Source organism: Micropterus dolomieu, linkage group LG08, assembly GCF_021292245.1.
Source record: "Micropterus dolomieu isolate WLL.071019.BEF.003 ecotype Adirondacks linkage group LG08, ASM2129224v1, whole genome shotgun sequence".
Taxonomy (NCBI): domain Eukaryota; kingdom Metazoa; phylum Chordata; class Actinopteri; order Centrarchiformes; family Centrarchidae; genus Micropterus; species Micropterus dolomieu.
The window spans coordinates 10,971,484-10,986,713 of record NC_060157.1 but is presented as its reverse complement, the minus strand read 5'-3'; the positions used below and the strand labels follow the sequence as shown (position 1 = coordinate 10,986,713).

Genomic DNA, 15,230 nt, shown 5'->3' with positions numbered 1-15,230 from the left:
TTTGATAAATAAACCATCTACAATCATATGTACAGACAAAATGGAGTTGAGACACATCTAGTCTATATTAAATATAAAGTACAACATTAAACAGATCAGACTATTCTAATACAATAAGATTATCATCAACAGTCATTGCAATATTTACATTACATTACAGTTGATTGTATGATTGTGCTTGATAATAACACTACACAGCTACACGCTATACAATTCCCATTTCCTGTTGAGAATAACATAGAGCGCAATGGGAATGAGTGCAAGTAGATGAACTCTAACTAAATGTTGTAAAATGGTTTGATTTTTGTAAACAGAGTCAGAATAGAGAGAGCATATGAGACAAACCCTTAAACATGCACATGACATGTTTACGGATTACAGATACTGTGTTCTGGATCTGGATCTGATGGCAGCATTTCAAATGTTCCTTTATCAGCTTCTGAATGAACACACAAATAAATACACATGTCCACAATATATACAACCAAACACGCAGACAGATGATGACACAAACTGCAGTCAGCCGTGCAGGTTAACTGATCATCGACGCCTACTGTACAGTGCTACATGCAACTTAGAGCCCTAGAAGATGGCAAAACACATTCAACATATTTATACTCATTAATTTTATATTGCCATGTTAACACATCCTAAAATAAATTATCTTTGATGTGATGAACGGCATCGAAATGTTGACATGACATTCCCTTAAATTAATGGATTGAAGTCTCTTCTGTACTCTTGCCAGGAAATACTTATATATTATAAATTTCTACAGTATACAGTGATTGTCATTGAAAAGAAATTATGCAGTATGTAGCACCTGGTTGACATGGAAAAATGTTTTTTAAATATTTGTACATGATATGATTTGTCTACATTGGATTTTGTTGCTGTGTATCCATCCATCTCTTTTTCACGTTTAAAGTGCTTGTTTTAGCTCATTTACTGTACGTTCTTCAAAATACTATTTGTTGTTTTGAAGCAAATGTTTAGTATCCAAGGACGCTTCGCAACATGCAGACTGGAGAGGCCGGGAGATCGAACCGCTGAGGTTCCAATAAGTGTGGACCCGCTGTATCCCCTGAGCCACAGTTGCTCAAACTTTACACTTTGGTTTGTGAACAGATTAAACAAAATTAAATACAACGTGTTCATTTGTGAGCTTTAGAGTTTCTGTAGGAGGATTATGTTATCATTTGACGCTGCCAGACTAGCCATTTTACCTTGTTTCCAGTTTTTGTGGTAAGCTAAACTAATTAAATGTTGTCATATTTTACTGACAGATTTGAGAGTGGTATCAATCTTCTCATCTCTAACTCTCTGCCAGAAAGTGAATAAGCTTATTTCCCAAAAGTCAAATTATTCTCGATTCAAGTCAACACACTCAGGATTTTGCTGCTATAGCCTTACTTGGTCTGGTATCACCAGTGGCTTATAATGGATAATGTTAGCAAACTTTAGTTAGATATTGCTGTATAATGAATTTTACTGAGTTAATCTTCTGATTTAATGACTCTCCTGCTTGTGTTTCTTTTATACTACATACTAGTATTTACCATTATCCTAGAAATGTCCCTTAACCGGAACCTTTTTTACAGCAGACTTTTTGACTTGTCATTGAAAACCTCAAGTGTTACTAATAGCATTAATGATAGCTCTGTTCAAGTGTCCCAGTCAGCCATGACTGTGAGACAGTGAGTAAGCATGTGCAATACCAGGAGCCTGAAGCAAAAACACCTCTGTTTTTTTTTTTTACTGTGACATGTCACAATGTCTGCTGTTACAAAGGTCTATGACTGCTGTTTAGCAAATGTTACGCTTTAATGCCAGATTTTTTTCAACCTGCCCTGCTATTTCCATACACGAAAATGACCTTTTTGTTATTAATTTGCTTGGCTCGTAAATCCTTCCGGGCACTGTCACCCTTGCAAGATGAGGTAGTACAATATATTGGCAAAATGCTCAGGTTTTTAACAAGGGAACTGTCCTAAGATGAGGCTGGAGGACATTAATATAAAAATGGACAGTTGGTGGGAATAGAGGGGGAAAGTCAAGAACAAAAGAGTGATGAAAGCAAACCTCAATGGACAAAAGTGAAAAGATTGTGTAGTGCTGACAGATCCAAATACCTAAAAAAACACACAAATAAATTACCTAAAATAATAAATAACATTTATTATTGTGAGTAAAAATGAATTTGTCACATCAATTATTATACTAAAAAATCGTTCACAATAACAGATTACAAAGCCACCACATAGCTGGGAATTCTAATGCTGATTTATTGAACCTTAGCTTAGTTCATGCCCCCATTTACTGTATCTGTTACTATGTCTTGAAAAGCTGTTTACAGATGACCATGCAGTTATTCTGACATTTTTTATTTATCAAAACATGTTGATCAATGGTTTCTGCTGCCCTGCTGTCTGTGTAGCTTCTCCTGTAGCTACTTTGTAGCTCACAAACCTTAAACCGGCACAGTTCAGACACTTTCCCTGTTGCTCTTGCAATGAACAAAGTCCACAAAACTGCTCAGCTACAAGATAGTGTGGCGGCTCCCTCTTCGCGGCTGCAGAAGCCTAGTGAAAGTTACTGACGTGACACTTGACATCGTCTAAGCTCAGGACCGTGCCCTGGTCGTTGTTGTGTGTGTGCTTGTGCTTCTTATCAGAGCAGCCACACAGCTTGTACTTTATCACCTGAGAGGATAAAAAACAGAGCAGGTCACCACAACAACCTGCCATTTTGGCTCAACAAGGATAGGAAAAGACAGGTGACATACAAGGTCAAGTTTTCACAAAGTTTTAAAGGTTTCTATTTATAAGGACTTTTCATTTTTATTTATTTATTTATATTTATATTTATTAACTTAACTCTTTAATTAAAGATTCAGTTATATTTTCTGTACTTTCTATTTCCCAACATGAAGGTCCGCTGCCAGGAATAAAACTGTGTTGGGAAAATACTTTATCCTTTGAAGAATCAGAATCAGAATTAGCTTTATTGGCTAATTATGTGTACACATACAAGGAATCAGACTACGGAACATTTTACAGGCGATAGAAATAGATACACAGCTAAAAACAAGGACAGCAAAGCTAAAAACGGTAAAACTATTATTATGATATTAATTATTATGAATTATTATGTACATATAAGTAGGTGAAACATCTAGTCAAATTTAAATATATTTAGTATAAAACGAGTATAAAAAAATATAGATGACGTGACATCATTGTCCTTGATGGTAGCTACAGCTCTGTATCAAGTGAATATTGACATGTAGTAGGATTATTTTTCTGTTGAATCAACTTTCCTGAAGAAGTCTCACCTCATAAAGGTAGTCAAATATCTCCAGAATGGTGAGTATGCTTGCCCCGATAAAAAGTCCCATTTGACCACCAATATCACCTGGAATAAGACAACACAAGCTTATGAAAAACCTATTTCATTACCCAGGCTTGAAAGATAGATAGCCCATATAAAGTTGAAAAATGGAACTCAAAAATGCTGTACCTAAAAGTCCAGCCACTTCATAAGCCTTCTTCTGTTCAATAGTTTCGTAGTTGAGAGCCTCAAAAAATATGTCCAAAACCAGGAGATTCTCCCTGTGAAGAAAAGCAAGTGAGTCAAAACATTGATATAACATTTTAGGTTACACTTAACACTGTTTAGCATTAAAAAGTACAGTATATAAACATTTTATTAATGGTTTATAACACTATAATGTTGCTGTTAACAGATATAACTCCTCCTGATGGCACCCATAAGTGGAGGCTGCTGGATGAACAGATAATGGATAGTAAAACACAGTTGTAATAAAAATTGTCTTCATATATATATATAATATATATTATATTTCTTATATCTCTACATTATAGTGTTACCCCTTTGATTTGAATGTTTTATTACAAACAGGAAGTGATGTCATATCTTAGGTTTGGAATGGCCGATCGACACCAAACTTCAGGACCTTATGTTGTATGACTTCCCGAAGGGCTGTATGGAATGTGGTGTCAATCGGCCTCTAGGTAGTGGTATTATTGGTATATCAAATAAAACCGCAAGTCCTTTTAATTTCATACTCGAGCCACGGCGGGGCGCCCGGGTCGACTCGCGCCCTCCGCGGAGTGAGGTGGCGGCTGGCGCCAGGGAGGCTTGGACCCTGCTTACAACTACTTGCAGTTCTAGTTATTATTATTGTTGTTGTTTTCCTGTTGGTAATATCTCTGTATAGTGTGCCTTTTTTTCTTTAAGTTAGTTTTATGAATTAAAGATGTGGTTATGTACGTGCCATTTTTTATTTTATATATGGTTTTCTTCTATAAAAAACATCTTACATAAATATAATTAAATTGCAGACAAAGCAATGTAAGCAGTTGGGCTTAAGTTGTGCACTCTTGCAATAAAGTATGGTATATACAGTATATGTATGTGTATATTTATACAGTATATATAAAATAAATAATTAAGTGTATTGTGTGTAGTTGATACTTGCTTAATATACTGCTCAGATTTGTTGTATTTCTTTGCAAGATATTTAGCAGAGGCCTTGCTGGGGATCTTGACGAAGGACAGCTCTTTGCTGTATCTGGTCATGTTGCATGGCGTCTCACACACACAGAAATCGTTGTCTCTCTCCACCAGGAAATCTGGAGAGAAGAAAACCAGAGCTCAGCTTGACCTTTCAAACAGATCAGTGGGCTGTAGTTTAAAAACATCATGGGATGATGTGTGTGCGTGCTTTTTTTAAAAAATCTGTTCCTTAAAGAGTCAGACCAGACGTGTACAAAGCCATTTCCTTACCAAGGGCTGGGTCAGCACATTCTTTGTACAGCTCGGGGGTGCAGTAGGGTGCGTCGCCTGCAGCCAAAGCAACACACATTTACGTTAATTAAATTTCCTCTGCTTTTCTTCTTTGCCTACGGTAATTTGTCATTGCATCATCATTGATGCATTGATGTAATTCTGACACCACATACAGTAAGAGCAGTTTTCCTACCAGGCATGTGCACCATGCGGCAGTTGCAGTTGTCCACCAGGTAGCGTGTTTCACAGTCAATGCGACAGGCTGTGATGCTGTAACTATCAAAGAAGTCTGAATCCATGGCTGTCACCTTACAGTCTCCCCAGGGTGGGGGAAGGTATATCAGCTGCAACAACCACAAATCGCTTATTACACTGTATACAGACAAGTGATTTAAAATTACTTTCTGGTTTATAACAACTTAGATCTTATTTTAATTGTTTTGGCTATCAGTCATCTCAATAATAATAACACTGTATCCACCAAGTTGCCTTCTGAGATCTAATAACAATGCAAGTCCAACAGGACAGTCAGGCGATCATACAGGTTTAGACAAAACTGATTTGGCAGAAAAAACAAAAGCGAACTTTAAATATTAGCCAAACTACTGCACAAAATCCTGAGTAGTTACAAAAGAACAAATCAGGAATGGCCACTTCACTTTGTTGTTCCTGAATAACTCTGAATATATATTGATGGGTTACTAGAGAGCAAACTTATATCAGATACTGATCAGACAATGACTCACTTGCCAGGCCACTGTCAAATCACAGTCAAATCTGAACAAAACACACTCACAGCCCTAATGAAGCACATTAGGTAAACTAACTAAACCAACTGACATATCTCATCATGAGCATTTAAAGATTTAGAGAAAAACCAATATTACAGGGGCTTTAACAGATTCCACATGTATAAAGAATAAAAAGATCAAAGTGCTGCAGTATGTACCCTCTGTTCCTGACAGGAAACAAACGTCTGAAACCCGGGTGCCACTCCGAACCCGAGCTGGTCAATGAAGGATGGCTCGTCCTGACTGTGGATCTGAACTTTGACCCCAGCTTCAAATGATGTCTCATCTGCAGGAAGTCAAAGAACGTGGGATCAGAGCAACACCACGTTAAAGATGTGTTTCACTAATGAATCAAGACACATTCAAGAGAAGAGGTTTTGACTCTGACTTTCACACACTGAGGTATTAACACCAGCATGTGGTTGTGCTGCCCACACACGCTGTTAAGAGTGTGACAGATAACCACATCTGACAGCTGCTGAATGAACAACATCCCCCTCACCTGTTTCTCCCCAGATAGGCAGGTATTCATCCTGCTGAATGTCCAGCATGACCTCCAGTCCATTACCCATACCTCCCTTTGTGGTGATGAGGGGAGGGCGTCCATCATCACCGGCGTTAAACGTGTAACACTTCCCGTAGCGAGTGAAGACCTGAGAGACACATGAGAGAGATTTTTGTTTTAATTTGTTTTACACAGCTCTGCAAACCTGCAAAAGGTTTATTAACAATGCTTTTCCACTGGGGGTCAGTGTTTGACTCAATATCTGATATGTGTGTGTGTATGTGTGTGTGCGTGTGTGTGTGTGTGTGTGTGTGTGTGCCTGTGAACATGTGTACACAGGACAGAGATACTATGAGAGAAAAGGAGCATGTGTGACAGAAAGATAAAAAAGGTGAGACAAGAAAGTGTTAGGGAAAAAGAGAGGAGAGGAGAAGGAGGTCTTCCCGTGGGTTTGTGAATTACACAATGAACCCAGTGAGGTGACGGAGACTGGCAGACTGGTGATTTAACATTCCCTCGCATGCTCTTTATGGCAGTTATAATGGACCTGATGTTACCATGGAGACCAAGCAAGGATGTAGCCTTAATTTTTAAAAGCCAAGACACAGACATTAGATTGAAGCTGTGTTATCAGCAAAAGCCCATATGATATGTTTAAACAGCCATGAGTGCACAACAGTAAATAGATGGAAATGTATCAATATGGAGCTTTCTTTGGTGAAGAGTTAATCTTGCATTAGAGCGTTTAGTGTTGTATGAGTCACATAACCCATGCAGGGAGCATGAGTGAGAGAGTGGGAGAGCAGGGAGCAACGGAGAGCAAGGATGCAAAGTGAAAGAGACAGAGAGAGAGAGCGAGAGATAGAGATAGAGAGAGACAGAGAGAGCGAGAGAGAGAGTTTAGCTACTAACGCTTGGAGCAGGCTATTGTTCAGCGTTATGGCACAGAATGACATATCTGTGATTAGAAAGAACAAACCAACCAAGTAATTGTTGAGAAAGAGTTTGGGTCCTGCCAAGGGCAGTTTAAACATTTCGGCCATCTATCATGTCAGCAAGAGACTGCTGGGTGCAGAAGCAGACATCGATCTGAGTGGGGAAAAAACATTAAGTTCTATCAAGAAAAGCAAGTAAAATGAATGGCAAGCCACTGACAAACGTGAAGCCAATGTTTCTTTGAGACTAAATGTTTGTTTCACGTGAACAAGACTTAAGACTCTACTGTTACGCCAATAGCTCTGTGAGGCTGTACCCAAGGCACCGTTATACTTAATAAGAACTGCTTGTCAGACAGTTGAATAGCTTTGGAAACCCCCTTCCCCTACACCTCTCAGGTGTCACAATTTGGGGGGTACCGTGTCCAACTATTTCTGTCAAAACCAATAATTCAACATTCACACCCACTTCACACCGTGATTGGCCAGCTGTGAAGAGGTGAGAAAAGCAGCCAGGGATTGAATTTATCTCTCAAGTTCTTTTTTCATTTGTTTCACAACTATTTCTGTCATTTTGCAATCGAGTGCAACACTTTATATGCCTTCTACAAGAGACTCCAAATATGCACTGGAACTATTTAAACAATATTGCGCCTCCACTTTCTCTCACAACGGCCAACATTTCACTTTAGCTTAGAGTATGTTTCTACAGTAGCCCAAACTGCTTTACAGAGCGTATTTTGTCACTATGTTCTTATGCAATGAGAAGACGAAGAAGAAGAAGACGAAGGTGAAGAAGAAGAAGAAGAAGAACAAGTAATGTTAGCAGTAGTAGTAGTCGACTGGTTTATCAAAAGTAAGAAAAAAATGAGAAATTAGGACAAATGGAGGCCCACGCGTGTCATTTAGTACAATTGCCGACAGAGCTTCTTCTATGCACTTGGAAAAGGAGGGGTGAGTGGTGACGGACGGTGCATTCATGTGGTGTCGAAAAACTCTTTGAATCTTTATTGCAAAAAGAGTAATAAAGTGTACATGGGTCATAAAGAAGTATGCAGAACTTTGATTTATGCAAAATCACCTATTGCATAGACATATTTTGCAAACAGGTAATTTGTAACATTGTTATAACGGTGAGTTCACTGTACATGTAGAATGAACTAGATGTCTTCGTGTTGTTTATATGCTCTGATAATGCTAATCGAACACATCTGTAGTAGCGTCCATGTTGATTCCACATTCTGACTTAAGAGCACATGAACACACTGTAGTCGGAAGAACAACTCAGGAAATGGGACCATCAGAGGAGCACATGAATGCACCATGAGCCGCTGATTGCAAGTCGCAACCCTCACCACTAGATGCCACTAAAACTCGCACACTGAACCTTTAACAGAGATATTTCAGTCTGGACCAACAATCGTGGACTGACTAACCAGGTGCTGCAGGTGACCTTCACCAAACATTTATTTAAAAGTATTGATCACAGACTCTGTGAACCCTGCTGACTTGTTGAATATCAAAAAGATCTAGCAGCTGTCAGAAAGGACCTTCCTCCACAAATGTTCGTAAATGTGGCTGCACTTACTGTACTTCATAAATAACATCATTACATAAACGTTAAATCCATGTGTATGATGGGTGCACGATGTTCACCAGCATCTTGATCGATATACAGAAGTGAGGTGATGTCAGATAACACTTGTTCTCTGCCTCTTGATGAATAGTTGATATTGTGACAGTGGTGGTAAGGATAAAAACATCAAACATGTATAATGCACAAGGTCTGCACAGCATGCATACAGTGGCTGCTTGCTATGTTGAATGAATAAATTATTGTGCACATATGAAAATTGTTTTCTGAGGCAGAAATCATACGGAGCATACTGTATGGAGAAATTCTGATCTGAACAAATGAACCCCCCCCCACAGAGTTTAATACATTACTTACTGACTGAAGTTTACAGAGGCATACATCTTCAGAGCTGTGTGATCAATAAAGCTGTCACTCACACACACTTTCCTATGTATTGAAAAGCACTCAACATAGCTCTGCTGTAATTAATCATTATGCACATAATTATGCATATCTGTTTTTCGGGCCACATCAGATTTGGACAAAAATCTAAAAATTACAAATCTATGCACTTTCCCATCCATTTTACGAGGCCTTCAGTCTTGCAATCTGTGAGCTGCTAAAAGATGTCTCAGCAGGGTAAGTTCAGTCCATTAGTACTCTGTTGTTTTATGGGAATGTTTTTGTGGACTTTAAAGCCATCTCAGTTAAGTGCCAACACTTTCACTGTTATTATGCTGTACACTTAAACAGCTATCACTGGGAATATGCTCTTTAAATGCAACAGCGAGGAGACAGCAGTCCACAGAGACTAGCACTAAAATATATACACATGTTGCATCCTATTGTGCGGCTGGACTGTAATCCAACAGGGATTTCAGTTGACCTGGAAAAACTATGCTGAGTACCTTCATACATGAATAAACTTCATGAAAATAAATAAAGGGATTAATATTAATAAGAGTCTACAGCCACGCTAGTGGCTCTGTGAGGCTGTACTTAGACACAGTGGTGCTTTAACTAAATGCTAATGACAGCATGCTAACATGCTCACAATGACAATGGTAAAATACAGATTACATTTATTCATTTAGCTGACGCTTTTATCCAAAGCAACATATAATAGCTATATATCTCAGAGGTCATACGCCTCTGGAGCAACTAGGTGTTAAGTGTCTTGCCCAGGAACATTGGTGGATTTGTCACAGTGGGGAATTGAACCCACGTCTCTCACAAATTTGTTACAAATTTGTAAGATCAAATGTAATTTTGGGTCACTAGTTCACCCCCCATCATATAAAACTGCACTTGACCATTATGGCAGAGTAATATTGTAGTAGGAGGTGTGTGTTTGGATTTCTGCTAACAAAAGGTTTGTTTATATTTTTAGAGGAGGTGGCTGAAGCTATGGGTTGAAGTCGAATTTATTCACTTAACCCATATCATCCTTCTGATCTAATTTTTAATTTTTTTATATCTCTGTCCCAAATTTCATGGCAATCCATCCAATAGAGATATTTCACTTAAAACCAAAAATGTCAGCCACATGATGCTGCTATAATATTAGTCAGATAGCCCACTATTGTGTTTGTTAAAACCAAAGGAAATCAACAAAGCTATATACCAACAAAGCCACCATAGACTGGTGTGTTCTGTGAAAGTGACTGATTACGATTTACAGTCCTTGCAATGGGTGATCTTGGAGTCTGATCACTAATGCTTGCAGCATGAAGGTAAAACTAATGCCAGAATAAAAGCATCAAAGCCAAAGCATCCCCCTCCTCTGTTTGGTTCAGAATGAATAGCTGACTCACCACGCTAATAACCAGTCTTGTGTAGAACCACTCCAGAGAAAATAAACCGGGTAGGGGTTTGAAAGTCAGGGGCACGGTGGAGTTTGTATGTAATAATGATGCCCTGAACATAGAATCAGACTCTGAGACACTGATTGTCAAAATAAGGAAGTCAAGATGAGAGGCAAACAAGAATAGGTAGAAGCAAACAGCAGAGCTCCTCAGGGAGTATGGATAACTAAAAGGCTTCATACAGAAACACTTCATTAGAGAGAGAAGACCAAAGGCCGTCGTGCACTGACAAAACACAGCTGCATCTTTGTGCTTGTAGTTTCAAAACGGTCAGTAAGATAGTGAAAAATTATTATTAATTTTTTTATATAGTTAATATTTTATTTGTATTTTTAGCCAAATTAGTGGCATAGCTTTAGGGACAGCCATTGTTGTCAATTTTTACAGACATTTAACTCAAAATCACAAAACATCAACCTCATGGTGGGAAAAGTCAGATGATCACCAAAGTCATTAGGATCCATCCAGTGGTGACCATGCATGTCGGTACAAAATTTCATGGCATGGCCATCTGAATGGCCACAGCGCCTGGCTAACTAGTAACAACTGAAAAGGCTCAGAAATGTAAATATATTATATAATAATATATTATATAAATATTGTAACCCTTTACTCCCTAATCTTTAATTCTGGTCTTTTCATGGGATTGGATGACTATAATAAAAATACAGAATATCACCCAATTTTCCTTTGAATATTTGACCAGTACTCTGCAGAACTGCAAAGAGGCTGAACCATTGTACTTTTCATGAAGGTCAAAGTCAGACTAATGAGTGAGAATCGATCATGCAAATCAAGACCTCATGTCCAGTGCATTGACACTCGATGACGCCTTAGGGCAGTGCACTCTGTAGGGCGGGGAATCATCACATAATCAGTGTGGACAGCTAGTCCTCCCGAAGTTATTGACAAAAGAGGAGAAAACAGGGGACAGGAGCCTTTCAAGTGCTTGAGGGAAAAAAGTGTATATGTGAAATCAGTTTAGATGTCAGAATTCAATATTTCTAAGAAACCATCACCAGTCTCTGTCCGACCTTACCTGCTGCTTTATAGATGAAATATCAGAAAAACTCCTCCACTGTTGTGAGGGGAATTTTCATCTATCATATTTGGGATTTTAACCACCAGCTCCCATCCATCCATCCATCCATCCACACAATGAAAATATTTCTTTCCCTCCTACATTTCCTTCCTTCCTGGTCTGCATCTCTCTTTCCTCATTCCCTCGTGTCCCCTGAAGTATGATGTTCATTCCCCTGTGGACTCCTCTCCATCTCCCGCCGCACTTCCCCACCCGCCCCTGCTTCATTTGATGAATATTTCACAGGCCAGTAGAGACAGTCCTCCTCCTCTCTCATCCTATTGCCAGACACTGTCCGGGCTCTCACTACCTATCACCTTCATAGACGATAGCATCATCGCCAGGTACGGGGCACCTCAGGAGACCTGAGTAGAGTGGGGAGCATATCATATGAAGAAAAATGGAAGTGTGTATTCACTTAAGTTATATATGCCTCAGAGCGCTGCCTCAATCTAAAAATTAGGACTGTGCCGACCTTAGCACTAACACAGCATGACAGAGTGAATTTGAGATACAGGTTAAATCAGACCAAACAGGTTAAATCAAGACCATCCAGCAGGTGAGAAGAGGTGTTCATAGTCTCTATGGGTGCATAATGATACAATGGTGGAAGTGTTCAGACAATACAACAATTAAAAACTACTTAATTACAATTAAAAGACCTGCATTTAGTAAGAAATCAAGTACAGAAGTATGAACACCAAAATGTACTTTTAAGTATCAAAAGTAAAAGTACTCATGGCCCCTGCAACTAGTGCACACAGACACTGTGTGATGCGTGGTTAATGTTTATTATTTTACTTGTTTTATCTTTCACATATTCTTCGTTGTACACCACACCACAGTATGTGAAACTAATTTTGATTCGACTTGTCTATGTTTTACATTGATTGCTGTAAAGCACTTTGTTACCTGTATTGAAAAGTGCCAAACTAATAAAGCTATTATTATTATTATTAAAAATAAGGGCTTATGAGATGGTTATGGGTGATGAGAATATTGTAGGAAAGAAGAAAAATATATGATTCTGTTCCACAAATCTGTATTTTTTATACTTTGCTTTAATGTTTGCTTACATGTGAAATTTCTGATAATTTGTGTGAATTGTGCAGAACAGTCTTATAAATATTTGCAAATAAGATACGTAACTCCTAAAACACATTGCACAAATTAATGCAGAGGGATTTGAATCTGTTAATCTGTATCTGTACACCCTGGACAGGTCGCCGGTCCATCGCAGGGCTAGTTAATAATATACTTACTTAATTTCCAACACTGTGAAGAGAGCAGGCCTCGTTAACACTATAAGTTGTCTGGCCAATAAAATATACAAATAATACAAATATAGAAGAGCAGCTTGAAGTTCGCTTTGGTCCTATTTCCAGAAATTGGTAAATTATTTGTTAATTATTAACAAAGTCATTAGTTTCAACTTACTGTATAACCCTATTCAAAATTGTTTAAAAATCCACTTTCAGACACTTAAATGTGAATATTTGCTGGTTTTCTTAGTCTTCTATGATAGTAAATCTACAGAGAATTAAAGAGAGACCCTTCCTGAGGAAAACAGAGGAGATTCACAACACCACAACTTAATAGCTGATCAAGTGGAGGCAGCAGAGCCTGCGGGCCACTGCCTGTCTCTGAGAACAATTAATTGTTGGTTTAATGCAATCCCTCGTCTCTATGGTGGATGGACTTGCAGTAGCACCACACACTGAGAGGAAATAACACCCTAAGGGAAGGTTCCCTGTAATTCCTCCCACCTACAGTCTGCTATTCAACAAAATGAAGAGAGAGGGAAAATTTTGTTGAAAGGCTATGTTAAATAACTACTGAACATTTTATTATATTTTTTTACATTTTTTTGCTGTGCAGAAGCTTCTTGGTGAAGACATAAATGTCTTAGAATTGTCAGTTCACATTCATTCAGAGCTGTTCAATTTTCTGTAGAGGTTCTTGCAGTTAGCAGGCAACCCCCATATTGCCACTCAAGTGAGCAGAAGAAGAGTGGAGTGAGATGCTAAATGGCTGCTTAGAGGACTAAGACATTCAGTAGCAGCCAGTGATGTGATGCAGTTACACAGTACATTTTTTTGATATGATTATACCAAATTAAATAGGTAGGTGACGTGTAACATTAATCTCTACATGATGAACATCCTTTGCCTGCCTTTTCCCTGCATGTCTCATCATCACTTCGCCTACAAATCTCCTTCTTGCCCACTTGTGCCAGCCATGTGCAGAACCCACGCTCACTATCTGCTGTGAGAGAAATGCCAGGCAGGCAGAAAGGCCACTACAGCAGCAGCTAGCTTTGCTATAACTCCTGTGTGCGCCGCCCTTTCGTCATGCACAGCTGAGTAAACATCGGGGGATAAACAGCCCATGGCCCAGTCAGAGGGGCAGAGGACTTACTAAAGCTGAGGGCACTTTAAGTGGCAGATAGCCGGGTTAACTAGGATTAAATCATGTATCCAGTGGGACAGCAGTGTCTTACAATATCTATCTTTCTATCTAGCTGTGTCACATACATCATTATACAGGTACAATGTGTATGTTGTGCGAGGAAATGTAAGTACAAAATGTAGTACGAGTACATGCAAACAAAGGCAATAGATTAAAATAGTTTAAAAATAGAGTCAAGCGTGAAGTGACATAGTAGTAACAAATGAAGAATGAATATGAGACTGAACTAGAACATACACTGAGCACGAGTGATGTGATAATGAACATGAAATGGAGGATATAGAGGATGACTGTTGGCCCAGGGGCCAAGAGAAGAAATTCTAATAAACCAGATCTGAAAATGTGGCTGGACATAGAGTCTCTATGGAATATAAGGAGTCTGACAGCCTGAGGGAAGAAACTTCTCTAAAGCTTCCCTGAGCTTGCTTTCAGACTGCACTGGTGCATCTCTAACAAAAGTAGACAAAATAAGTGAATGTTGGGGTGACTGGTGTCCCTAACATTTGTTCCTTATTTTTGTCCAGTCATGTTTGTGCTAAAAGTCCTCCAGTTTGGGTAATACAGTCTGGATCCCGGTCACATGCCTGAAATTTCTCAACTGGCTCCTTTTAACTAGAAGGAGTGGCTCTACTCCGAGCTCCCTCCGGATGTCTGAGACTCTTCACCTATCTCTAAGGGTAAGCCCAGTCTATGGAGGAAACTAATTTCAACCACTTGTATCAGAAATCCCATTCTTTTGCTCACTACCGAAAGCTCATGACCATAGGTGAGGGTTGGACTGTAATCCGCATTGAAAAATTATGGATTTGTGTTCCCAATTTTGAGGAATGATAGTAGGTAGTAACCAATCAGGACCAAGGCTTTGGCTTCAGATGTAAATTTCATTTAAAAAATGGGCAGGCCCCATAAGGTCAATTAAACCACACTTACTCTCTTACCACAGTTACCGGGTGTCACCAAGTTAAACAGGATTGAAATAATTTATTTTCTTTTGTTGTTAGTTATGACAAAAATATTATATTGTATAATATATTTATAATTTATTTACAATTGTATCTTTAAACTTGTCACCAGATTTCTTATTGACACGCAATATAGCATCCATCTATCAATGTATCTATTTATCTGTTGCTATATTGCAACAGCCTAAGCAAACTAACTATACTGTACACCACAGCCCATATGGGTCTCTATTA

The 15,230-nt window shown here is 38.8% G+C and overlaps 1 protein-coding gene across 2 annotated transcripts in view; it reads right to left on the bottom strand.

Annotated features, from left to right (window-relative positions):
* Positions 1-2,221: 2,221 nt before the first annotated feature.
* The window catches only part of LOC123975513 (acid-sensing ion channel 1-like), a 44,232-nt gene continuing 31,223 nt past the window's right edge, over positions 2,222-15,230 (bottom strand). Inside the window, exons 3-10 of one of the 2 annotated variants that reach the window (XM_046057051.1) lie at positions 6,106-6,256; positions 5,762-5,889; positions 5,006-5,156; positions 4,810-4,866; positions 4,498-4,655; positions 3,520-3,607; positions 3,335-3,414; positions 2,222-2,702 (exon numbers count right to left, since the gene is read on the bottom strand). In XM_046057051.1, coding sequence (XP_045913007.1) covers positions 2,583-2,702; positions 3,335-3,414; positions 3,520-3,607; positions 4,498-4,655; positions 4,810-4,866; positions 5,006-5,156; positions 5,762-5,889; positions 6,106-6,256 — 933 coding nt within the window. In that variant the 3' untranslated portion in view covers positions 2,222-2,582. Of the gene's footprint in view, positions 2,703-3,334; positions 3,415-3,519; positions 3,612-4,497; positions 4,656-4,809; positions 4,867-5,005; positions 5,157-5,761; positions 5,890-6,105; positions 6,257-15,230 lie in introns of both variants that reach the window. The other variant, XM_046057050.1, reaches the window with a different exon arrangement.